This window comes from Xenopus laevis, chromosome 7S (genome assembly GCF_017654675.1).
Source record: "Xenopus laevis strain J_2021 chromosome 7S, Xenopus_laevis_v10.1, whole genome shotgun sequence".
Taxonomy (NCBI): domain Eukaryota; kingdom Metazoa; phylum Chordata; class Amphibia; order Anura; family Pipidae; genus Xenopus; species Xenopus laevis.
In genome coordinates this window covers 102969037-102995570 of record NC_054384.1, presented here as the reverse complement: position 1 = coordinate 102995570, position 26534 = coordinate 102969037, and the positions used below count along the sequence as shown (strand labels likewise).

The following is a 26534-nucleotide window of genomic DNA, read 5'->3' as shown; positions in this document are numbered from 1 at the left end:
TCCAGCCATTTAGATGTTGCTCTCAGTGTCCTCAAAGCAGGTGATTATTTTTGATTTCCAGGCTTGGAGGCAAGTTTTAATTGCATAAAAACTAAGTATTGTGCATGTAGGCTGCCAGTTTACATAGGGGCTACCAAATAGCCAATCACAGCCCTAATTTGGCACCTCAAGTGACTTTTTCATGCTTGTGTTGCTCCCCAACACTTTTTACATTTGAATGTGGCTCACAGGTAAAAAAGGTTGGGGACCCCTGAATTAAGGTGACTACTTGCCAATATTTTCTCGTTATCTAACCAATTGGCCTGGTGGATGTTAACCCAACAATCAGATCTTCAGAAAGGTTGTGGCTCCTCATCTGTTGATGCACACTTGCACTGGCAGATAGTATTTACAAACGTAGGATCATCTGGGATCCAACAATGAAACAAGTGTTTGACCTATACATCCAAATAGCTGGGCAATGTGGTCAAGATCAGCCAAATCTGGACATGTATGACCAGTTTTATGGAATCACAGTCAAGGTTCATTAATCAGTTATCATATGCAATGATGCTTCACCTGATCAACATGGAACTTTGGCTGCAACCTGATTTTATATTACAACTAATGGCCTATGCATAACTAAAAGCTTCAAAACGCTTTAAACTCTACATGAGCCTATTAGTAAGTTTCAAAAATGAACTTCAGCAGATGTTACTTCTGAGCAGCTGTCTATCCTTGGAGCCCTATCATCTAAAGAAGGTTTATAAATAAGATTATTACTGAGAGGCTTGAAGGACCATGTGTGAGTCATGTTGGTCGCCTTGGGGATGACTAGAAGCAAGGCAAGAAGTCTACAGAGATGAAGATATTAATAAGCAATACATGTGCTGAGAATGAGATGACTGACAATGAAAATAAGTCCATGCTGGGTATGTGCGAGTGGTACAGACACTTTAATCATATCTTTCACTGCTTCAGCAAACATGGCAGTAACAAAAAGCTTCTCCTGGGCTGCTGAGTTATTGCACTAAGGCTGGTGGCAGGGGCAAAACTACAGAGGAAGCAGATCCTGCGACTGCAAGGGGGCCCAAGAGGTATAGGGGGCCCCATGAGGCCTGCATTTTAATAATATTGGTAAAACTAGATATTTTGGGGTCCCTAAAATGATTTTGCTGTGAGGCCCAGTAACATCTAGTTACTAGTTGGCTGGTGGCATCTCTTCGTTTTCCGAAGTCACTTGAAGTTGCCTCATGAGGAAACATTTCGGGAAACGAAGCGATGCAAATGCCACCCCACCATTCTTGCCCGTGGGAAGGCATTTAAGGAAGATTAGTCGCCAGCAGCAGAGAAGACTAATCTCCCCATGTGCCACCAGATTTAGGCATTCAGGATTATATTATTGAAGTCCTTGACTTTCTGCATTGAGAGGAACCAATGCCCACACCTAAGGGAGCTTTGAGTTCTTGGCTGAAAATAATTTGGCACCACATGGACACTACAGCCCAGTAGATATGCCTTCCACGTGAGTCACGATATAAAGAATATTTTAGTTCTGTGTATAAAAGAGAAGAATACTGTCAGTTGGCAATGCCTTCCAGAGCAGTGGTATTTCTTGTAGGGTTTGTGTTGAGGAGCAACTACAAGGTAAGGCTGCTGCTTCCTCCGTTTCTTCTTGCAGAAATCTTTAAGCAACCGCATTCAGTCTTTGCATCTCTGCTCCTTGCACCATGCATCCCCCCACCTCATCCAGAAATCACTTCCACATAGTTGGCAGGGTAAAGTCCTACTTGTCCTTTATCTGTCACTCCTTTGCACCAGCCTTGCTCATCTTCATCCTCAATCTTTGTGAGGTCATCACCTGCAGAAACAAACAAAGGACTGGAGTTTTCTTGGGCTTTTGTTCTACATCATTTATTACTAAGCAGAAAAGGAGGATGTAGGGTGATAGCCCACAGGACATTTACTGTGTCTCCTCTTCTTTCATGGACTCTATTGGGCTTGAAACAGCTGGAAATTGAGTACTGGTGTCTACATGTAGGTGGTGTGCAGAAGTTGTGTTGAACCAGACTTGTAAATACCATATGCCTCAATGTTTGCCCATTGATATCATACTATTTCTTTGCCCATCGCTGGCCAAAACTACTTCTCTTTTCCTTTAAAGCTTTTATTCCACTATTCCACCTTCACATTTTTGGCAACACTCTACTGCATGCTCACTCATGCCATCCGAGGAGCCTAATAGGAAGTAAACCAGTTGGACAGTTCCTACGTCTGAGAAGGAACTGCTCAACATTCAGAGAGTTCAGAGCCTATAAGTAGAGTTTGGGAGGACGCAAACCTGGGAGAAAACAAGAAGGTGCACCACACTGGCTGACTCGCGATCAAAGCGACAGTCTAGTTTAGTCTTGTTTAAATCAAACATGATGTCTACTCTATCAATATGTGACTGGGGTTCATTCAGACCATGCTGGAAAATCCTGTTAGCCAATAACCACATTGCCCTTTTCATAGAGGACATACAACATTTGCATTGACCCCTAATGCAGAGACTCCAACCCTGACCCTTCAGCCACCCCCACTCCATTCCTACCATGTCTAGGGTCGTCACCCGGCCTAGCCGGTAAAACACCTGCCAAGGCCGGGGCCGGTATTACAAATTTACCTGCAATGTAGCTGGTGGTAAATTTGCAATATGCCTAACAAAAGCCCTCGGCCCGCCCCCAATCCGCTCAAAATGTACCTTTCTGCTGCCTTCTGGGAAATTGCGCGTTCTGACTCCACCCTTAACGTCACGCCCCACCGCTTTGTTCCCGCCCCCACCACCAGCCGGTGGAAATTTATTAAAAGGTGGCAACCCTAACCATGTCCCAGGCAACACCACTGGTCTGTCCAGGCCAAGTAGCCCAACAGTGATCCTTGACCCGACTGCTTCTAAGAATTCAGGTGACTTTTCACGGCAGAGGGAAGTTGAAATTTGTTTGCAAATTACTGGCAGTGGGTGTTGGCCGGTATCCTTCCCAGCTATAGTCAGGTGATCCCACTGGTGTCTAATAAAAGGGCAGCCACGTTTGGGAGTTTTACTTTGAAAGCTGCAAGTAAGTTGCAGGTAAAACTTAGTCCCTTTTGTAAAATGTGTAGTTGGCCAGCTTAAATATATTGCAATATATGGACAAACAATCCCTGTTTTGTTTAAAGGGTAAGGCATTTTTCAGTAGCAGTATGCACAAAATGTCTCTGTCTTAAATATATTGATAATGGGTTGAGTGCAGAGGACCTCTTGTATTTGTCTATATGTTGGCCGGCTAAAAGGCAGTTTGAGACGTCAGTTACCTGCTTTAAAACTGAGCTCATCAGATTCCTGCCCTGAATAATCATATACGGCTCGAACACGCACCCCAGGAACATTGATAGGAGCTTTATTCTGACTGTAAAAGAAGCAAAGTGATGTGAGTTCATGGACACAAATTAGAATGTATAAAATGTACAGGTTTTTATAGTTTTCATACTTGCGAAGAACAAAAACAAACGTACGCATAGGAAACACAAATAACATTCTGAAAAACTTGTCATTCCTAAAAACACTTTCTCTTAACTCTGCTACATTGATTCCTATCTCCCACCTGCAGCTCTCTCCATGGCACAGGGGGCAGCACCTCTCACTGTCAGGCAGTCCAGCCTGGCAACTCATTGTTAATTAGTATCAGTGTCCCTTTAAAGGGATACTGTCATGGGAAAAAAAAGTTTTTTCAAAATGCATCAATTAATAGTGCTGCTCCACCAGAATTCTGCACTGAAATCTGTTTTTCAAAAGAGCAAACAGATTTTTTTGTATTTAATTTTGAAATCTTACATGGGGCTAGACATATTGCCCGTTTCCCAGTTGCCCCCAGTCATGTGACTTATGCTGTGATAAACTTCAGTCACTCTTTACTGTTGTGCTGCAAGTTGGAGTGATACCACCCCTCCCTTCCCCCCAACAGCCTAACAACAGAACAATAGGAAGGTAACCAGATAGCAGCTCCCTAACACAAGATAACAGCTGCCTGGTAGATCTAAGAACAGCACTCAATAGTAAAATCCAGGTCCCACTGAGACACATTCAGTTACATTGAGTAGGAGAAACAACAACCTGCCAGAAAGCAGTTCCATCCTAAAGTGCTGGCTCTTTCTGAAAGCACATGACCAGGCAAAATGACCTGAGATGCACCTACACACCCATATTACAACTAAAAAATACACTTGTTGGTTCAGGAATCAAATTTTATATTGTAGAGTGAATTATTTGCAGTGTTAACAGTGTAATTTAGAAATAAATCTACATAATAAAAATGATGACAGCATCCCTTAAGTCCAGAGAGGCCTCACCAAATGGTCTAAACTGGGCTCCACAATTGATAAGTGGGCCCTGATTCTGATTATCATTTACCCACCCAAAAGTGTTGTAAAATTGCTCAGAATTCTTTACTGATCCCTTTGGGGAGTTGCATTATTTTTTAGATGTTACAGTATTAGCAGCTTTCACACTGTTCATATGATAAGGGTGTAAAAGTAGTGCCCCCTTCAGTTCTGTCCAGGTGGGAGCAGACAGAAAACTAAACTTGTAATGTACTGATGCAGGAAGCGTCCCCTGATGCTTATATGCTCAGTTTCCGATCCTCACCCAAAGGATTTTGCCTTGAACGAGATTTTGAAGGATGCAACTCATCCCCCATGTATAAACCCACTGGATGAACCAGGGCATTTTGGTGTCACATATATCTGTGCAACATACACAGTAATCAGAATCTCCCAGCCTGGAGACAATCCCCATTGGCTTATTCTTATTTCCACCATGGCCCTTTATAAAAACCTATTTGCCACTATCTATATTGAATTGCTGTGAGTCTGAGCCCAGTATATTCTCTGGCGGCCCTAGGAGACCCAGTCCCACAGCGACAGTCACAAAATGTAGGGATCCTTGGGTATTGAAACAAACTTGTACCTGCTTTCTGTAGGCGTTACACTGTATAACTTCACCTTGTCTGTCTCTTTCACTGTCTTCTTTTTCACAATTTGTTGCTCTGTGTCCGGAGTCCACTCCTGTGGGAAAAGGAAGAACAGAGCTCTCGTATTAGACAGCTGTGGATTTGTAATGAATTTCGCAGCAAGTCAAGCATTCCACGTGGCAGTTGACGGTTTAAAGGGGTAGTGGACATATTAAATAACTTTAAGTATAAGTATAATGTCGACAAAGGACAATTTGCGGTTGGTCTTTTTTATTCAGCAGCATAGCAGCTATCTGGTTGCTAGGGTACAATCTGCTTTCTATACACACTTCTGTGGTGAATATAGTAATAATAAATACTGTTCACTGGACAAAACGCACAACAGAAATGAATATCTCACCTTCAGCTGAGGCCAGTTCATTATCATTCCAGGCCCGTGCTTGTTCTTCCACCATTTTAGATCCTCTTGGTCATTTACAGCGACAATTGCGTCATTTAAATCCCCATACACTGTCTTTGCACTACAGACAGAGATAAGACACTCACCATCACTTACAGAGCCAATGAGCCACGCCAATATTATAGTATTGTAAAAGGACAATATTAAAGGGGATCTATCTTGAAATTTTATATACGCTTCAGCATACTGAAATAAGGAACTTTCTAAATACAATCAACTAAAAAATATGTAGCGTTTCTAAAATAATCAAGTTTTTTTCACTATTCCTCTCTCAGCATCTGTTTCTCTTCATTCTCTCTGTATTAGAGCTCACGCATTAAAACCACCAGACATCATGTCTCTCTACGTGCAGGATTTGTGCAAAAGGAATCAGTTATTTGCGTGAGCTCTAATACATCTGCTAGGAAAGGAAGCCCTCCTATAAGATATATTGGATCTAACTATCAATGAATATCTGACACCCAACTGCTGCATTAAGAGAGAATGAAGAGAAACAGATGCTGAGAGAGGAATAGTGAACATAAACTTGATTATTTCAGAAACGATGCAGAATATTTAATTCATTGTATTTGCAAAGTTTCTTGTTTCAGTATGATGAGGCTTACATTAAATTTTCATTTTCGCGATAGTTCCCATTTAAAAAAATCTCCTTTCCTGCTAGGCCTTGGTTTAACCCACCATGTCCCCTGTACCTTATTTCAGGCAAGTTATAATGACGATAGATATGCAGCTCACTATCTGCTGCTGTACAGAGTCCAGTAACTACTGCCTGCCCTTGTGAACAGCACTATTTTCTATGCATGTGTCCAGGGGCAGATTAATGCACAGACTTCCCTGGGCTATAGCCTAAGGGCCCAGTGTGATCAGGGACCCATCTAGCTTATTTCTTTCAATTATTATTTCTGTTTTCTTTTACTATTTTTATTTGCACTGCTGATTCTTGTCGGGCGCAGAAAAGAAGGCAGAAACGGTGCGTGCATGGCCCAGATGAACCCAACCTGGGAAGAGCGCTCAGGTGCATGCATGCCTGGATCTGTATACTTTCAGACCCAGTAGTGCACTAGAATTGGGGCTGTGGATATAGCCTAGGGACCCCCACATCACATTTATCCACTACTGCATATGTACAATAGATGCACTCGCAATCAGGACTATGGCCAATGATAATATAAGCCTGAACATTTCTTAAAGGAGAAGTAAAGCCTAACTAAAGAAGTAGCTAGAAATGTTGTACATTATGTTTTGTGCTTCTGCACCAGCCCAAGGCAACCACAGCCCTTTAGCAGTAAAGATCTGTGTCTCCAAAGATGCCCCAGTAGCTCCCCATCTTCTTTTCTGCTGATTCACTGCACATGCTCTGTGCTGCTGTCACTTACTGAGCTTAGGGAGCCACTCACAATATACAGTACACATAGAATAGAAATCTCACAATATAAGACTGATTAGTAATTAATACAGATAATTACTACATGGCAGCACAGAAACCAGTGCAATTAGCATCAGAATTTAATAATCAGCAAACCTGTAGCATCAGCTTATATTACAGCCAGGGAAGCTCATTTTCTGCTGGATAATTAATGACGAGCCCTAAGCTTAGATTCTCAACAGCCAATCAGAGCCCACTGAGCATGTGAGTGTCACAGACACTTTCCAAGATGGTGACCCCCTGTGACAAGTTTGAAGTCCTGGATCATTGCTGCTATTGACAAGCTGAAACTTTACACTGGTGCAATAAGTTGAGTTTATAGAATATGGCATTTTCAGCCATATTCATTTTTAGGGTTTAGTTCTCCTTTAATTGAGTGTACCTTTATTATATTTATAATTCCAGTTGCTGAAAGGAAAACCCATTGGGCTTATCCAACAGATTGGTTTGGTTTGGTAGGGATCTCTCTTTACTGCCCACCCAACATTGCCAATCAAATGTTTAAAGCGATACTGTCATGGGAAAACATGTTTTTTTCAAAATGCATCAGTTAATTGTGCTGTTTCAGTTCTGCACTGAAATCTGTTTTTTAAAAGAGCAAATGGATTTTTTGTATACATCATTTTGAAATCTGACATGGGGCTAGACATATTGTCAGTTTCCCAGGTGCCCCCAGTGATGTGACTTGTGCTCTGATAAACTTCAGTCACTTTTTTCTGCTGCACTGCAAGTTGGAGTGATATCACCCCCTTCCATGGACACCACAGTTGCAAGCCTGTGCAGACTCATCAGAAAAATGACTGCTACTATGAGTGCATATCTCATGCAGTGAGATTTTCCAACCTTTCCATTTGATATCATCCACATATATTGTGTAATGGGGCAAATAAACATATCTAGTATGTTGTTCCTCTCACTCCCCATCTGCTGATACATTACCCACATACCAAGAAAAGGCTTTGGGATCTAGGTGGTCAATCAGACTGTCACACCATATCTGAGCCTTTACAGTCAACCTTACAGTAAAGATCAGATGAGTATGAACATGCTACGGGTTTTTTTATACATTACAGATAATCCAGCTTGTGTCCCTTTAGCTATTTCTAAAAAGCAACACCCAACTTAAAGGCATCAAAGGGCGTTAGCTGCTTTATAAGCATTCCACCCAGCACTCTCTCTTATTTGTATAAATATTGTCTTAATTACAGGCTGTAATGATGATGTTATAACCCCAGACTGGGAAGCTTCCCTGACTGGAGCCTACAGTCTCCCTACATATAGGGCCCACAGAAGACTAAGCCACAGGGTTACCTCTCATTAGTGGTGATATCCAGATGTTTGTGCATAGACCCAAGGACCTGTTTGAGAAAGAGAATCTTCTTCTGCTCCTGTTGCTGGCTCTGATCAAACACTGTTTCCATTTCTTCCATATACTTAGGATTATACTTATTCAGTTCCTGTAGGGACTTCTCATACCTCTGCTTTACCTGCATCAGAGCAGAACATCATCATTTCACTGGGGATTAAAATGTAGATACAGGTATGGGATCTGTTATCCTGAAACCCATTATCTAGAAAGGCTGACTCCATTTTACCCACTTAATCCTTTTAAACATTTTTTTTTCTTTGTAATAATAAAACAGTAGCTTGTATTTGACCCCAATTAAGATATAATTAATCTTTATTGGAAGCAAAACCAGCCTGTTGGGTTTATTTAATGTTTACATGATAGTAGACTTAAGGTATGAAGATCCAAATTATGGAAAGATCTGGAAACAGATACAGAAACCCCCAGGTTCCAAGCATTCTGGATAACAGGTTCCATACCTGTACTATAGGTCCTGCTTAGCAGTTGGGCAACTGGAAGTTACTTGGCAAAAAGCACAACAAATTCATTTTAGGGAACCCAGAACTAGGGGCAGGCACCTGCCTAGGGTGCAATTAAGGGGGCGCAAACAGCAGGGGATAAAAATATAACTTTTTGATTTTTACTTAGCCTTTAATAATCGTATGTATCTTTAAAAGACAGTTTTCTGTCCATCCACCTGCCCTAATCTAGTTGGTACCAACTGTTTCCAATCTCCTGGTTGATTCTGCGGCTCATGTGCATGTACGTGTCTGTGCATGTGTTCCTCATTAACAGCGGCTGACAGTTGGAGAGGATGAGCTGGAGTGGATTATGCAGGACAGGACAGGACTTTGCTAATTTTATGTGGCTTGATGCTGCTGACTGCTGGTACAGGAACATAGGGGCAACCTGGAAGGGGGGATGGGATTTTAATTTTTAATTGCTGGATTGTGGCTGCTGATACAAGTATGGGGGCAATCAGGAAGGGGAACTAATTTTATTGGCAGGTTGGTGACTGCTGGCACACGCATGGGGGCAAGCAGGAATAGGAGGCTATTTAATTGTCTGTATGGCGGCTGCTGGTACAAGTATGGGGGGCAATCGGGAAGGGGGGCTAATTTTGTCTGGCTGGATGGTGACTGCCAGCACACCAACATTAGGCTACCATGATGGGAGGTTTATTATATGTGGCTGGATGATGGCTGCTGGCATAGGTGGGAAGACTACCTTATCATGTAATGCTGAGGAGGTTTGAGCTCAGACATATATTGGACATTTATTTGCACTTTGTTTATTAAAATATTGTTTCACACGATAAAAAAAAGTGTCGGACTGGTCAGGCGGGACACCGGGAAAAAACACGGTGGACCCCGGGCTCTTGTGGGCCTGCCGGCCCAGATCCTCTACTTAGTGGGGCAGCGCAATCCCACTTTGTTCGGGGTAGAATAGAATATATGCGCACAAAGGTAGCGCCGCGCGCGTGCGCACAAACGCGGCAGCACTCCGGAGCGGCAGCGGCGGCCGTAGGGGGCCCCTGGTGCAGTAGCCCGGTGGGCCCCAAGCTTCCCAGTCCGACTCTGGATAAAATTATCCTACTGAAAAAATAATGTTTTGGTTTTATTGAATATTTTTAGTTGCAATATTTATATTTACATAAATTAAAAGTTACATTCATTAATGTGTTGTAAGAATTCTTTATTAAAGGTAAAATTATAACATTCTAAGGTGGGAAATGGTAATGCAGGGCCAAAGGGGGGGTTTGATTGAATCACTTGAATAGAGTGCCGAAATACTTTAGCCTGGCCCTGCCCCTAAAGCTTCTGTCATTGCTTTTCTTAAACATTTATTGAAACTGCTCATCAGTCAGTGCCATACTGGGCCACTATACAACCTTAGGCTCCACCAGTCTCCTGCTTTATCTATAGCTATGCTGCTTAAGCATCAGTGGGTCACTGGTAAAGATCAATTGGATATATTGTATATTAATCTATGACTTATCATGTACTCAGTGTAATAATATAATTTACCATTTAACCGAGCACATCTTAATGGCCGCTGAGGGGCAGGGCAAATGCTGTTTCTACCTATGAGAAACCCAACCTTGCAAGGCACAGAAAGTAATTATTTTAAAAGCACCTTATAAAAACCTCTTTAAAGAGGTTGCCCAAGAGTTGAAGATGATTCACAGTATAGTAATGAAAGGCAGTATGTGCTGACTGTAAACCAATAGATGATATAATGGCCAATCAAGTGACTCAGGTCCAACAACATCACTGAAAGGAATCTGATCATAATCCCTAATTAAGGGAAACCAGGGAATTTTTTTTGGAATGGCTGAGTTTATGATTCCCACAAGCAGGTATTATTATTATTATTATTATTATTATTATGGAAGGCTGGCTTCTATGACCTGTCATGCTCACTCAAACATGCCATTACCCCTGAGAGATCAACAGAGCATCATGGAAAGTGACTAGCAGCCTAGGGGGTTTCCCTCTGCAACCCACCTTTTCTTTGTCCTGTGTGCATTTCTCATGATCCTCTGTGAGTTTCTTCAACTTCTCTTGGGACAGTTCCGGGTTTATTTTGGAGCTGTTCTCTCGGACAATGGCCAAGTGCTCCTTCTTACAGGCTTTGTGGTAAGCAGCCTTGGAATTTTCCACCTATCAGCATAAGGTTTGATGAATAAGAGACTCTCATTGGGCAGGTACAGTCCTTGCATTTTGCTTCTGTATTACATTAAAGGGCCTATAAAACTTCTCTGATATTGTCTGATGGGAATATTAGGAGGTGACTGTATAATGATTTCCCACTTGCTTTGCAGTACTTACCTTTAGTGGTAGTGCAATTATTCCTCCAAAAGCCCACCTCTAGCTAGTAAATAAATGGGTCTAATAACAATGGGGGTATAACTAGGGTTGCACAGACAGTGTAAGAGTGGGCTGGCAGGACAACAGGAAAAAAAACCCACTTGGACTGTCCTCTCTCCCTGATTGAAACTTCAGGAGATAGGAGGTAAAAGCTACGGGGCACACGGGGGGGGGGGGATGGGTTGGACACAAGGAGGTGAGTCCTTGAAGTCTCTATATATTTAACTATATTCTATATACAGCAGAAAAGAAGATGGGGAACTACTATGGGCAATTCCAGAACACAGATCTTTACCACTAAACTGGAGTGACCTCAGGCTGGTACAGAAGCCTAAAATAAACGGTATATCATTTTTTCCTAACTCATCATTTCATCATCATCATTATATTATCATAAAGACTTGAGAGCAGGAAGAAATATTCTTTCATGTACCCATGTCTGGTACTGTAAGCTAAAATACAGGATATAATGAGGGGACCAGACCTCACACCCCATTCATCAGTGGAGTATATATTACATTTATTTTGCCTTAGTGTCGCGACTGGTACCCAATACCAGAACAAGTGCCAAGCACCCTGGTCTCGGCTCGGCTTCACCAGTAGTGTGACCAGCGTTGGGCTTCGGGAGGAGCCCTCAGCTTACTTGGGTGCCACCTGGACTTAACGAGGGGTGCAAGGCGAGATGTTCTGGCTGGCAAGGGGCACGGCTGTTAGCAGAGTCTTTTGGGCCAAAGGTCACGGTACAAATGGAGCAGGCAACAGAATCGTCAGACAGGCTGGGTCAAGGCAGGCAGATATCAAGAATTGTCAGGCAGGCTAGGGTCAAACCAGGTTGTCAATTAAAGGGTTAAGCAGGAAGAGTTGTCGTAGGCAGGCGAGGGTCAGGATACAGAATGCAGAATAGTCAGGAACAGGCTGGGTCAAACACAGATAATCAAACAGACTAGATACAGAACAGATCGGATGCACAAGGCTCTGGAACCACTAGAAACAAGTTCTATCACGGGCAATTACCAACAGACAGACTGGGCTTTATATATTATTAGAATTTTGCGCGCTGACGTCATACGAAGCCTTTAAATACCACAGAGGCACACCGCGCGCGCCCTAGAGATTCGGTGCCTGCGGCCTAACGTGCGCCCACGCGATCCGTCCCTGCCGTCCTCCCACACGACCACCAGGTATGTCTCTTACACTTAGTCATCAAAGGCCAATGAAAATTCTATTATGTATTATTATTATTATTATTATTATTATGTAATGAACTCTTTTGGCAGGAAAAGGCAATATTTAAAGCAAATATTAAATTGTTAGAGCTACTAAACATGGTGTATACATTGTGATGGTGGCATATTAGAAGCCTCCTTTCTATATTAGTTCTTTTATGTCACAAAGCCCCAATAGCTCTGTTACTTTCCGGCTTTGGCAGATATGAGAAAGTAGTGCTAATGTAAGGAAAAACACTAGTGTTAGTTGTCTGGAAGCTAGTTTTCCCTTGTGTGCATTCATGTCATTTCATACATAGCAGTACCACTCGCTCACTCCCAATAAGAATGACACATTTGTCCCGCAGGCCCAGTGCCAATATGGATTATATTGCATACGAGCAGCTGGAACGTCTCACTGACAGCAGCTATTTATTTTGATTAGGAACTATATGTGGATTGGACACATTACACGGACTGGAAGGGTGTCACGGGCACAGTTTGGTCTTGGTCGTCTGCTGTTTGGGATTTTTGTTTGCTTAAAAAAACGTTGCTCAGCTCTCGGTTAAACAGAAAAGACAACATGGGAACCACAAGAATCATCTGTATATCAGGACTGACATATAACAATGGGAACTAGAGTCCAAGAAGGTGGCAGTGGTAATGCACAATGGAAAGAATTTGGCATTTGTTAGTACAGTATGCTAAGCACATTAATGACTGCAGAGTTGTGCCTGCTATAGAATATACCATAACAGCCCTGTTCTACCATAGAACCCTGTTCTTACAGTACTGACCTGTGCCAGTTAGGAAAGTCTCCCACCTGTACTCCCAGGCCTCTCCTCTTAATTCCCCCTCGTACTCACTACTTACAGGAGATCAGAGTCCTCACAAGCACTTGAGCAAAAGGTGATTACAAGTAGGTCATTGGGTCTTGTGTGTTTATTTGCAGAACATATGTCTGATGAAGATGACTGCCCCCAAATATATTTTCTGTAAATAATCAGGCAAGGGCCGATACCAAGTTGTACCAGTACTTTTCCTTTTGCCTGGCCCTGCTATTTGCCTATAATATATGGTGGTTACGCAAACCGCTGCAGGACTCTACTCTTTAGTGCTCTTGTACTTCTACTCAGGAGAGTAGTAAATGCCCCCCAAAGGGTAACTGACTGAGGTTTATGAATGATTGTGCATTACCTTCTTTAACTTTTTGGCCCATGGCTTTTGTGCCTTGTGGAACCCATTCTCAATCTCACAGGACTCCTTGAACCCTCCAAATATCTTGCGATGATATGTCTCCTTCTGCCACGTGCGTATCTTCTCTGAATCCTCTGCTACCAGCGTCTTCTGGATCTGCGTATGGAGCTCACTGAGACGTTCTGTGGCGCTCATAAAGGCCTGCCAGGCACGCAGGAGAGAACCATACATAGGGCCTGGTGAAAAATGAACTAGTTTACTTGAGATATTTTAAATTTGCTAAAGGCACTGGTTATTATGAACAGGCATATTGGGGGTATATTTATCAAAGGGGTATGTTTATGAAAGAGTGAAGTTAGAGGTCGCCACAGTTGGCTAGAGTGAAATTCCGCCCCTCTCCATTCATTTCTATGGGATTTTGAAAAGAGTATTTACCAATGGGTGAAAGTTCACCCTTTGATAAATATGCCTTTAAAAATCCCATAGAAATGAATGGAGAGGGGTGGAATTTCACTCTAATGGACAGTGGCGATCTCTAACTTCACTCATTGATAAATACAACCCTTTGATAAATATACCCCCAAAGACTGAAGTTAGAGATCGCCACAGTCTGCTAGAGTGAAATTCCGCTACTCTCCATTCAATTCGATGGGATTTCAAAAGGCGTTTTTTTATCAAAGGATGAACTTTCACTTTCACCCATTGATAAATACCCTTTTAAAAATCCCATAGAAATGAATGGAGAGGGGCTGGAATTTCACTCTAACGGACAGTGGCGAACTCTAATTTCACTCTTTGATAAATATACCCCTTTGATAAATATACCCCCAAAGAGTGAAGTTAGAGATCGCCACAGTCTGCTAGAGTGTAATTCCGCCACTCTTCATTCATTTTGATGCGATTTCGAAAGGTGTTTTTATCAAAGGATGAACTTTCACCCATTGATAAATACCCTTTTAAAAATCCCATAGAAATGAATGGAGAGTGGCGGAATTTCACTCTAGAGGAGTGCGGCAACTTCTTACTTCACTCTTTAATAAATATACCCCATAGTCGCCTCCACTCATATGTTAGAGTGCAAATTCACATAAAGAAAAGCTCATTACTCATTGCTGACCACTTACACAGAATCTCAAACCTTGACCACTGGGATTTTGTCCTACTCCAAACCAACATATCTCTAAACATTGATGATTCCTACTCACTGCTGTCTACCAGAGGTTTCCACTTGTGGGTCCATTCCTCCATCTGGAGAGCATACTGACGCTCAATCTTGGCTCTGTCTTGGAAACACGCTACAATTTCATCGCAAAGCCGGTGGCCATCTTCTGTGCGCTTCACCGTGCTACTGTAGTTATTGGGCTGGAGAAGGAGAAGCAAATTCAAAAAAAACATCAAGGGGTATATTTATCAAAGAGTGAAGTTAATAGTGAAGTTCCGCCACTAGAGTGAAATTCCACCACTCTCCATTCATTTCGATGGGATTTCGAAAAGCGTTTTTATCAAAGGATGATTTCACGTTCACCCATTGATAAATACGCCTTTCAAAATCCCATAGAAATGAATTGAGAGCTGCGGAATTTCACTCTAGTGGCGGAACTTCACTCTTTGATAAATTTACCCCCAAGATGGCTGAAGAATGGTACTTAGGTCCAGGTATCATTAAAAACAAATCAACGAGCTATCACTACTAACTTACATGAAGTATTCTTCATACCTATCTGTAAAACAGGGGGTTTTCATCTGCGACCCCTCCAAAATTAGAAATGACACCACATAATCCCTTAAACCCTGAGTTTATTGCAGTGCAAACCAGATTGGAGAACCCTAATATTTATGCTGAGACCATTATATTTTATTGTTACTAAAAGATAAGGGTGGATTTATAATTTATGAATTCTCATTGCAAAGAATGAATGATACCAGTCAGCTCAACTGTGACCATCTATCAATAATACTTTATACTTAATATCTTCTTCTCCTGTACCTGCTATTCCCCACATCTTCCTATCTACACCTGCTGCTTTTCAGGACTCCTCTATCTTAAGGGGATTCTGTCATGATTTTTATGATGTCGTTTTTATTTCTAAATTACACTGTTCACACTGCAAATAATTCACTCTACAATATAAAATTTCATTCCTGAACCAGCAAGTGTATTTTTGTAGTTGTAATATGGGTGTGTAGGTGCATCTCAGGTCATTTTGCCTGGTCATGTGCTTTCAGAAAGAGCCAGCACTTTAGGATGGAACTGCTTTCTGGCAGGCTGTTGTTTCTCCTACTCAATGTAACTGAATGTGTCTCAGTGGGACATGGATTTTACTATTGAGTGTTGTTCTTAGATCTACCAGGCAGCTGTTATCTTGTGTTAAGGGGCTGCCATCTGGTTACCTTCCCATTGTTGTTAGGCTGCTGGGGGGGGGGGAGAAGGGACGGGGAAGATATCACTCCAACTTGCAGTAGAGCAGTAAAGCATGGCTGAAGTTTTTAGAGCACAAGTCACATAATTGGGAGCAGCTGGGAAACTGACAATATGTCTAGTCCCATGTCACATTTCAAAATCAAATATAAAAAAATCTCTTTGCTCTTTTGAGAAATGTGTTTCAGTGCAGAATTCTGCTGGAGCAGTACTATTAACTGATGTGTTTTGAAAAAAATTTGTTTCCCATTACAGTATCCTTTTAAGGTCAGTCACCTTTATATATGCCCCCCTTAAGACATCTTATTCTTAAAACACTGTTAGTCCCATTCAGTTCCTTTCTGCAGGCAGCACACAATTCAACCAAAAACTGCTCCTACAATTGCCCCCAGGCCTCACCAGCAGTGCAATTTTGGGCTCCCACCCATCAGCACCAATGGGAAAATAATTGAATAAGTACTAATGGCTGCTGGTGCTTTGTGTTACATTGACAACATCTACAAATTTGCCCATGGGCTGTTACCTATAGCAACCAATCAGTGATTAGCTTTTTAAAGCCAGCTGCAAGAAGAACAATGAATGCAGCATTCTGATTGGTTGCTATAGGTAACAGCCCATGGGCAAATTTGCCCAGTGTTGATAAATGAGCCCCACTGTTCCATGTCTGTAATGCCAACAGGACTCTAGTAGCTGTTTGAATATTCAGAATACATACACATGGAGAAAACTACTTTACTACTCTTGCTTTCACTGCCACCTGCTCCATGACTTACATTGATATATAAGATTTACTTGTTAGCATTGCCAACATGATAGTGTAGAGCTAAAAGGAGGACACAAACAGTTGCTTCTGCACCTGCTTCTGTATAAATATACATTGAAGTTATGGAAATACCCCCTGTGGCCATACTTGGTAGTACATATTGGTGCTTTTGGTGATATTACTATGTTATCATTAGGAATAAATTTCTTGTTTTTTATTTAACTTAAAGGATAAGTAAACCTGTAAAATAAATGAATGTAAAAATTGATGAGAGTGCTAGTCTAAGCACTTTAGTAATTTACATTCATTATTTATTCTTTTTTCATTCCAAGATATTAAAGGGATACTGTCATGGAAAAACATGTTTTTTTTTTAAATGCATCAGTTAATAGTGCTACTCCAGCAGAATTCTGCACTGAAATCCATTTCTCAAAAGAGCAAACAGATTTTTTTTATATTCAATTTTGAAATCTGACATGGGGCTAGACATGTTGTCAATTTCCCAGCTGCCCCTGGTCATGTGACTTGTGCCTGCACTTTAGGAGAGAAATGCTTTCTGGCAGGCTGCTGTTTTTCCTTCTCAATGTAACTGAATGTGTCTCAGTGAGACATGGGTTTTTACTAATGAGTTTTGTTCTTAGATCTACCAGGCAGCTGTTATCATGTGTTAGGGAGCTGCTATCTGGTTACCTTCCCATTGTTCTTTTGTTTGGCTGCTGGGGGGAAAAGGGAGGGGGGTCATATCACTCCAACTTGCAGTACAGCAGTAAAGAGTGATTGAAGTTTATCAGAGCACAAGTCACATGACTTGAGGCAGCTGGGAAATTAACAAAATGTCTAGCCCCATGTCAGATTTCAAAATTGAATATAAAAAAATCTTTTGAGAAATGGATTTCAGTGCTAAATTCTGCTGGAGCAGCACTATTAACTGATTAATTTTGGGAATTTTTTTTTTTCCGATGACAGTATCCCTTTAAGGTAAACATTTACTGTTAATATAAATGAATTTTGTTACAACAGCGCCACCTGCTGGTCAGTTTCACACCAGTCTGACCAACAAGTAGTCAAGAAAGTTGTCAGGAGAAAGAAAGAGGCTGCTCTGATGTTCTTCTGCTTAGGAAAAAAATTAGAAACATTTCTCAAATCTTTTCTAAGCAGAAAAACATCAGAGCAGCCTCTTTCTTTCTCCTGAAAAAATTAATTTATATTAACAGTACATGTTTCTCTTAATATCATGGAATGAAAAAAGAATAAATAATGAATGTAAATTACAAAAGTGCTTAGACAAGTACTCTCATCAATTTTACAATCATTTATTTTAAAGGGTTACCTATCCTTTAAAGTTACAACATTATTCATTCATGTGTCTATCTGACTCTTACCATCCAGAAACTGTCGCTGGTGTTCTCATCCGCAGCAACTTCGCTGTAAATCCCAGACATGACTCTGCCCTGCTCCTTCCTGCATAGACTTCTGTAACAAAGCATAAACATCAGGATTAATAGCAAAGCAGATGCCGCATAAACACTTAGGGGGTTATTTACTAAACTTTGGTTGGACTTTTGGGACAAAACTTAATTTGTTTTTTTTTTAAAACGCAAATTTTTTGAGATTAAATAAATGCAGCAAAAGCCAGAATCCGAAAATCCACCATGTCAGACCTGCTGAGGTTGTGTATAAGTTAATGGGAGAGGTCTGTGGTCTGCGCTATAATTAGCCCAAAAATTAAACCTTTTGGGGTAAAAATCTAAAAAATCCAGGCCTTTTCGGGAAAAAATCGAGCGATTCGGTAAAAAACCCAGAAGAAATCTTACGATTCGGGGTTTCGCATGGTTTTATAAAGTTTTTACCCAAACCAATTAAATCAAGCTTTTTTTAATAATAAATAAGGTCTAATCATGGATTCTAGTTTGGTTGGACTTTTTTTTAATGAAAAATCAGAAAAAAATGGATTTTGATAAATAACCCCCATAAAGCAGCTGCTCAATGCAAAGGAAAATAGTCTTGTAAAGACAGTTCAGTGATAGGGAAGGTCAGCCTTGATATACAGGTATGGGAGCTCCAGAAATCCGTTATCCAGAAAGTTCTGAGTTAAAGAAAGGCCGTCTCCCATAGACTGCATTTTATCCAAATAATCCATTTTTTTCCTCTGCAATAATAAATAAATATTATATAAAATAATATTTATATATTATTGCTATATAAATAAATGATGATGATGATGATGAATAATAAAACATTACCTTGTACTTAATCCAAACTAAGATATAATTAATCCCTATTGGAGGCAAAACCAGCCTGTTTGGTTGATTTCATATTTACATTATTCTCTTGTAGACTTAAGGTACAAAGATCCAAATTATGGAAAGATCTGTTATCTGGAAACCCCCAGGTCCTGAGCATTCTGGATAACAGGTCCCATACCTGTACAGCAGTTTGTCACAATGTGAATGGTGGTAATCTAGTCTTTGTTTATATACTGTATGTGATTCTAAAAGAGACATTTTAGGTCTGTTCTACTTAAATTTAGACCAGAGGGCAGCTGGGAAGGAAAGGAAGGAAAGGATGGAGGGAATTTCATACTTTTCAGAATATTCAGCAGTTTTTTCCACGGCTGAAAGTCATTTTATTTGAAGCCTGTTGCACCACCCCGGCACAATCTCCACTTTGTTTGGCCAATAAATTACTAACAACACCTCTTTGTTCCCTTGTGGGAATAACACTGGATCCTCCCAATTTATGTCTCTTTCCCAGAGATGTGTTCCTTCCAACAGATTATGTGAACCAGATTTTACATTTATCCACATGAACAAAGGGGAAAAATAGTTTGCTTACATTTATTGATAACATTTATTGGTTTGCAAGGAGATCATTTATCCCAGAGGCATTGGGATTTTAAAAGATAAGTAAACCTTTAAAATAAGTGAATGTAAAACTGATGAGGGGGCTATTGTAAGCATTTTTGTAATTTACATTCATTATTTACTCTTTTTTTCATTCCAAGATATTAAGGGATACATGTACTGTTAATATGAATGAATTTTGTTACAACAGCGCCACCTGCTGGTCAGTTTCCCACCAGTCTGACCACCAAGTAGTCAAGGAAGTTGTCAGGAGAAAGAAAGAGGCTGCTCTGATGTTCTTCTGCTTAGGAAAAATGTGAGAAAGGTTTCTATTTTATTTCTAAACAGAAGAACATCAGAGCAGCACAGAGGGAAGGCACAGAGGGAAGGCACAGCACGGAGAGAAGGCACAGCAACAGTCGGCCTGGCCCACAGGGATACCAGGAAAACTCCCGGTGGGCCCAGGTGTCAGTGGGCCTCTTACTTCTAACCATTTGGCCTTTTTCATGGTCATTCTTCCAATTCTTTAAGGGAACAAAGAGGTTTAATAATGGAAGAATTGAGTATAATATGTAGAGAAAAGAGACTAGGAAAATAAAGTTGAGTGAGGTTACAGTAGTTTAGAATATGGGCCCTCAGCCTAAGGTTTTCTGGCATCCCAGTCTGACACTGCACAGCACGGAGGGAAGGCACAGAGGGATGGAAGGCAAGGCACGGAGGGCATGGAGGGAAGGCACAGCACAGAGGGCATGGAGGGAAGGCACAGCACAGAGGGCATGGAGGGAAGGCATAGCACGGAGGGAAGTCACAGCATGGAGGGCATGGAGGGAAGGCACAGCACAGAGGGAGGGAAGGCACAGCACGGAGGGAAGGCACAGATGGAAGACAGGGAGCAGCACGAAGGAAGGGAGAGAGGGTGGGCTGAAGGCACGAATGGGAAGGACACAGGGGGGAGGGAGGGCTGCAGGCACGAAGGGGAAGGGAGGACAGGCTGCAGGCATGGACACGGAAGGGCTGAGAGCAGCAAGTACGGAGGGGAAGGGAGTGTGTTCAAACTTTCATAGTAATGTGTTATGATGAAGGGAGGTTAACCCCCCCCCCGAAACATTGATCTTGTTGGTGTATAATAATAAAAAGAGGGGCCATGTCCCCGACTGCAGAGAACAGTGTGTGTGCGGATCTCCTGATGGGGGCCAGGCGCCGAGAGTAGATCCCAGTGTAACAAAGTCTGGGCACCCTTGCTTTAATATCTTGGAATTAAAAAATAATAAATAATAAATGTACATTGCAATCGGGGGTTACAATAGCACTCTCATCAATTCAACATTCACTTATTTTAAAGGTTTACTTATCCTTTAAGTGGCATGTGTCTTTTGGGGAATTATCAGCCTACTGGTCAGCGGATACATGGGGTCATTTACAACTGGAAGTGGAAGGCAAGGTGCAAAGTGCAAAAAATGGGTGCAATCCATAGGTCACTGCAATGCATTTCTTTTACCCCCTTCCATCCCCTTTTGCATTATATAGATGTACATGTTAGGGGCCCCATGCAGCCTGTCAAAGGCTGCAATCGGGCCCTTTCCATACCACAATTTGCAGACAGTCCACAAGCTATGTGCAGGCATTGCATTTCTTCTAATAAATAAGGCCATCTGTTAATTAGTTAGATTGCTGTGAAGAAGTGAACCTCCATACAAGCAGCAAATTAGCAGCAAATTAAGCCACTGTTCAGTCCAATTGTCCTGACTTTTGAAACAATGTAGCAGAAATTGATTCTGTTGTAATTCAAATGAATCAGCTGGTTTCTGCTACTCACTCTCAGGGGTCAGCAGAAGTCAGAGGCAACAGTGCAGCGAATAGAAAGGGATAGTTAGACACGTAAAAATATTTTTACCATTTATAATAAATGTACATAGGTGAATTGCTTATAAATCAATTTTTCTCATTATGCTAAAAAATTTTTTAGGTCTAGGTCCCCTTTAATGAACAATGACAGACTCAAAGCCCCCTTAAGGGGTTAATAAATGTTTAAAAAAAAAAAAAAGTTCTGAACACAGGGACCCCTGACTGTTCCCTTTAGAAAATGTGCAGCTGACTGACCAGCAGAGAAGATACTCTGAGAACAGAAAGGAGATTGTAGTGAGGAGACACCACTCAGGCACATGATAAAGACATTCCCGGCCCAGGCCTGACTTTATTCCCTCGCACAAATTTGCCAGTATGGAAACAAAAAACATTTGGATGAAGAAACAAAATTAAAAAAACATATGCAAGATGTATGTTATAGATAACTGAATTTCCCCTCTGATGTGTTTCCTTACTTTGATCCAATTTAGCAGCAGGAAAAGATGTATATTAACCAGCAAGTGCCAAGGGTTAGAGGGAACATATGTTCCCAGTAATAGCAGGAGCAGAAAGCGACTTCCCAAAGATATCACTAGAAAGGCTAGGAGTTCATCTGCATCAGGTCTCAGCACAATGGGTTTGGCACATTAGTAATCATTGCAAGTCCTCTCAGAATACTATGTATGTACTATACATATCCAATAGCACTGGAAATCTAGATCATCATTAAGTGTAATAACACTGTTTATATACAGGCATCTCAATATGTTACATATATATATATATATATATATATATATATATATATATATATACAACAGCAAAATCATTTACCCAATTTATTTGTTGAGCAGACAGATTAGCAAGAGAGGGATAAAAGACCTGTCAAAGGAAAGTTGCTGTGGCATAACAAGTATAGTAGGGAGACATCTACAGTAGCAGTGGGATAATAGTCACTGGGAAAGGACTGTGGTTGTAGGATAGCAGGTATAGTAGGGAGAGATGGTGTCTATAGTAACAGTGGATAATAGTCTCTGGGAAGGGAGTGTGACTGTGGGATAGCAGGTATAGTAGGGAGAGATGGTGTCTATAGTAACAGTGGATAATAGTCTCTGGGAAGAGAGTGTGACTGTGGGATAGCAGGTATAGTAGGGAGAGATGGTGCCTATAGTAACAGTGGATAATAGTCTCTGGGAAGGGAGTGTGACTGTGGGATAGCAGGTATAGTAGGGAGAGATGTGTCTATAGTAACAGTGGATAATAGTCTCTGGGAAGGGAGTGTGACTGTGGGATAGCAGGTATAGTAGGGAGAGATGGTGCCTATAGTAACAGTGGATAATAGTCTCTGGGAAGGGAGTGTGACTGTGGGATAGCAGGTATAGTAGGGAGAGATGGTGTCTATAGTAACAGTGGATAATAGTCTCTGGGAAGGGACTGTGGCTTTGGGATAGTACGTATAGTATCATAGTAGGAAAAGATGGTGCCTACAGTAGCAGTGGGAGAAATTTGAATGTAGGATAGCTAATATGATGAGAGAGTTATATTTTCTGAGATACATCTACCAGTTCTACAGATAATATACTGTACATAAAAGTAAAGCTCTACAGCCACCAGCTACCAGTCCAAGGCAGGAGGTCTGACTATATGGGGAATGTAGCCAAACCAGATATCCAGTGCAACTGACTCATTGCTAGACTTTTATGTGCCCAGTACAACTATGATACAGTAAGTAGTAATTATCAGATAAACTTGGATGCAGGAAATTAAATATGTCAAATCAAAATGTATAGATAATGTACTTGCAAATTCAAGCATCAATTCCTAGTATTGGCTAGATTATGTTCATTTCTTTCACGTTTAGAGATTATAAAACAATAGGACTGTGGAAAGTTAAAAGGAAGACTGTGACCATTTGGGTTTAATTTATTAGATTACATTGACAAGGTTTAATTTTTTAGATTACAGGGACATTGACAGTTTGGGCAAGGCTATAGGTGGCCATACAGAGATCAAAAAATTGTCCTATGACTGTATAGCCCGATACAGTGTAAAATTGGTGTCAGAGGAACTCCTAGTTGCCCCCAGCCCTCATGGATCCTGCCAAAGACAATTGCACTCAACACTTTCTTATTAACACTATATAATGCCCATTTAGCACTGTCTACATCTAGTTGTTATGAGAGTATATCCTCAGTATGAGGTTCTGTGATGGGCCTAGTCACTGGTCACATATTTGGCTAACTATAAATACAATCACGCATCATGTTCTGCAGATCCCCTTACTTTCTCATCTGCTGATGCCCCATAAACCTGCTAAGGAAAAGAAATATACATTCAGCCTATATAAATTCTGTTAGCCACAAACAAATGGGAAAGGGGTCATAGGATGAAGACACAGACAATAGAACTTGCCGCATCATGTAGACATTGATAGAATTAGTTTAAGACTATCTGTAATTTGGCTTAGTTTTGGGGGGTTTTGCAATATTTTGTTCTGTGGCTTTTGCATTTGTAATTATACCTGTCCCCACTGTCTCTGCCAATAAGGTATTTGTCTGCATGTCATGCTAAATACATAATAGTCCAATTCCTGAAAAACAGGCATTTTTGCCTATGGGTCCCAGTGATGCTGGGGGTCCAGGAGAAATGCCGTCTCTTCCTACACTAAAACTGTCCCTGGTTGATTGTGTCTCTTACGCACAGGCCTTCAGCCTCATCCAACTAGTGCCCAGACTGGACCTGTGAGGCGCTGGAAATATGGAGATGGGACCAGTCCAACCAAAGTTGGTTCCTGGAAAAGAAAATCCTCTGGCTGTGTCCCACTCTGGCTCTCTCTGCCCTTCCCCAAACATCACATCCAGCCGTGTGACTTCTATTAAGGGATTTTTTTTGTTTTCATTCAGCAAAACTTGGCAGGTAAACCTTGGCTCCTTGCTCTTTTTCCATGCGTGAATAATAGCCATAAAATATGGGAACTGCAGCTGCATTGAAGTAAATTGCATTGGCAGATGTTTCACTCCCTTTGCTCTTATGACTCCATATAACTTATTAGTGATCCTCCTGGACATGTGGCAGAACTGAACAGCGTCACTGGGTTATATGGGTTTGGCTAGTGGGGCTCATTTATAAACACTGGGCAAATTTGCACCTGGGCAGTAACTCATGGCAACCAATCAAATGTTTGCTTTCATTGTTCAACCTGCAGCTTGTGGAAAAAAGCCAGTCTCTGATTGGTTGCTATGGGTTACTGCCCAGGTGCAAATTTGCCCAGTGTTTATAAATGAGCCCCACTGGGTTATATGGGTTTGGCTGGATAGTGAGAATAGATACTGGGTTATATGGGATTGGCTGGTTGGGGAATATAGACATTTTGTTATTTGGACTTGGCTGGTCGGTGGGTATTCTCAATGGCTGATATGTGCTTGGCCAGTAAGTGGACATAGACAGTTATATGGATTTGACTGGGTAGTGGAAATATATATTTGGTTACATGGGCTTGGCAGGTTGGTGGAAATAGACACTGGGTTATATGGGTTTGGCAGGTTGGCGGGTTTAGCTACTGGGTTATATGGGTTTGGCTGGTTAGTGGGTATAGCTACTGGGTTATATAGAAGTGGCTCATGGGAGGTTATATGGGACTGTCAGATTGGTAGGTAGATCCACTGGGTTGTAAGGGCTTTGATGAATGGAGCATGTAGTTTAATTTATAATAACCCACACAAAGTGCACAATGTGGAAAAATACTAAATGGATATTACTAATTTAAATGGATAATATGCTGTATTTACATATTGCTCAAACAAATCTTATTTAAACTCCATTTGCTGCCTCTCAGATTATTACAGGGACTTCCAATACGTAGATTCTGGCTGCTCTTGAAATCAATCACAAGAAAGGGGAAGGCATGGATTTTTTTTCTAAAGCAATGTCTCTTTGGTCACTGGAATGAAAGTACAAATTTAGTCGGCCCATGCAGAGTGTGGTGTCAGTTTACCCACAATGTCACTGGGCCACACCAAAAATAATTGCTGTCCTGATATCCACAGTTCCACATCATTGCCCAACGACCTTTGTCTGATTGTTGCTGCTGACAAAGTGGTAACCCTAGTTTTGGAGGATTGAAAATTAGCTGCTGTAAAGGTTTTGGGAGCAGTTTAGCAAAAGGTTCATTTTGTTCCAGTTTAAAGGAGAAGGAAAGCTAACAAATCTGTTTATTGCCAATAGATTAGCCACAATAGTGCAAGCTATAACACTATTTATTCTGTAGAATGCTTTACCGTACCTGCGTAAACAACTCTAGAGGCTCTCTCTTTTGTTTAGGATAGCAGCTGCCATATTTTTTTGATGTGACATCACTTCCTGCCTGAGTTTCCCTGCTCACTCGTAGCTCTGGGCTCAGTTTACAGCAGGGACGGGAGGAGGGAGGGGAGCAAACTGAGCATGCTCAAGCCCTGCCCTGGAAATTTAAGCTGAAAACAGAAAGTCTTATACAGAAGTCCATGTTTTTTTATGGTTTTTCCCTATAAATAACATTGGCATCAAGCAACATTTTTACCTGCCAGGCTGGTAAAATACCGGCCAGGTGGCAACCCTATTTGGGGCCCTATAAACACTTGCATAAATGTGTGCAGAAAATTGCATCCTGAGGGGAGTCCCAGCTGCACTGCCTGCACCCCGGCAGGCCAGGACTGGCAATCTGTGGGTTCTGGCAAATGCCAGAGGGGCTGTTGTATGGTTCCATAGAAAGTTACTATATAGTGGCCTGGAAGGGGGCTGTTTGGGCTGATAGGGGGTTGTTTGGGCCTCTGTGTACTTGGAATGGCAGGGCCTATTTATTTCCAGTCCAGGCCTGCTTGGCAGTGATAGTTCCGTTACTGTTCCTATGGGTTGAAAGGCCAAACTTTGTGCCTATTACAATACTTCTTATTCTATCATGACTGTAGCCAAAAAGATTGTTTTATGACTGGTGAAAATAATTTTAAATGCCCCCATAAATCTTCTGAAGGTGATTTATGACTAGCAAAGGAAAAAGTTACATTCTGAACAAACTCTTCTGTAGTTATTTAGTATTCGCCCTTGAGTCACCATTTTGTGATGCTCTGTGCTCTCACTGATCACCTGACAGGAAATACTGCAGCTCTACCTCAACAGGAAGAAGTGTGGGAGTAAAAGACACACCTCTGCCCATTCA

The 26534-nt window shown here is 41.4% G+C and overlaps 1 protein-coding gene across 1 annotated transcript in view; it reads right to left on the bottom strand.

Annotated features, from left to right (window-relative positions):
* Positions 1-920: 920 nt before the first annotated feature.
* The window catches only part of MGC147475.S (uncharacterized protein mgc147475 S homeolog), a 42908-nt gene continuing 17294 nt past the window's right edge, over positions 921-26534 (bottom strand). Inside the window, exons 2-10 of the mRNA NM_001097703.1 lie at positions 18038-18128; positions 14679-14835; positions 13474-13709; positions 10709-10864; positions 8165-8340; positions 5368-5488; positions 4964-5061; positions 3313-3407; positions 921-1840 (exon numbers count right to left, since the gene is read on the bottom strand). Of these exons, the coding sequence (NP_001091172.1) occupies positions 1725-1840; positions 3313-3407; positions 4964-5061; positions 5368-5488; positions 8165-8340; positions 10709-10864; positions 13474-13709; positions 14679-14835; positions 18038-18097 (1215 nt within the window). The 5' untranslated portion in view covers positions 18098-18128 and the 3' untranslated portion in view covers positions 921-1724. The remainder of the gene's footprint in view (positions 1841-3312; positions 3408-4963; positions 5062-5367; positions 5489-8164; positions 8341-10708; positions 10865-13473; positions 13710-14678; positions 14836-18037; positions 18129-26534) is intronic.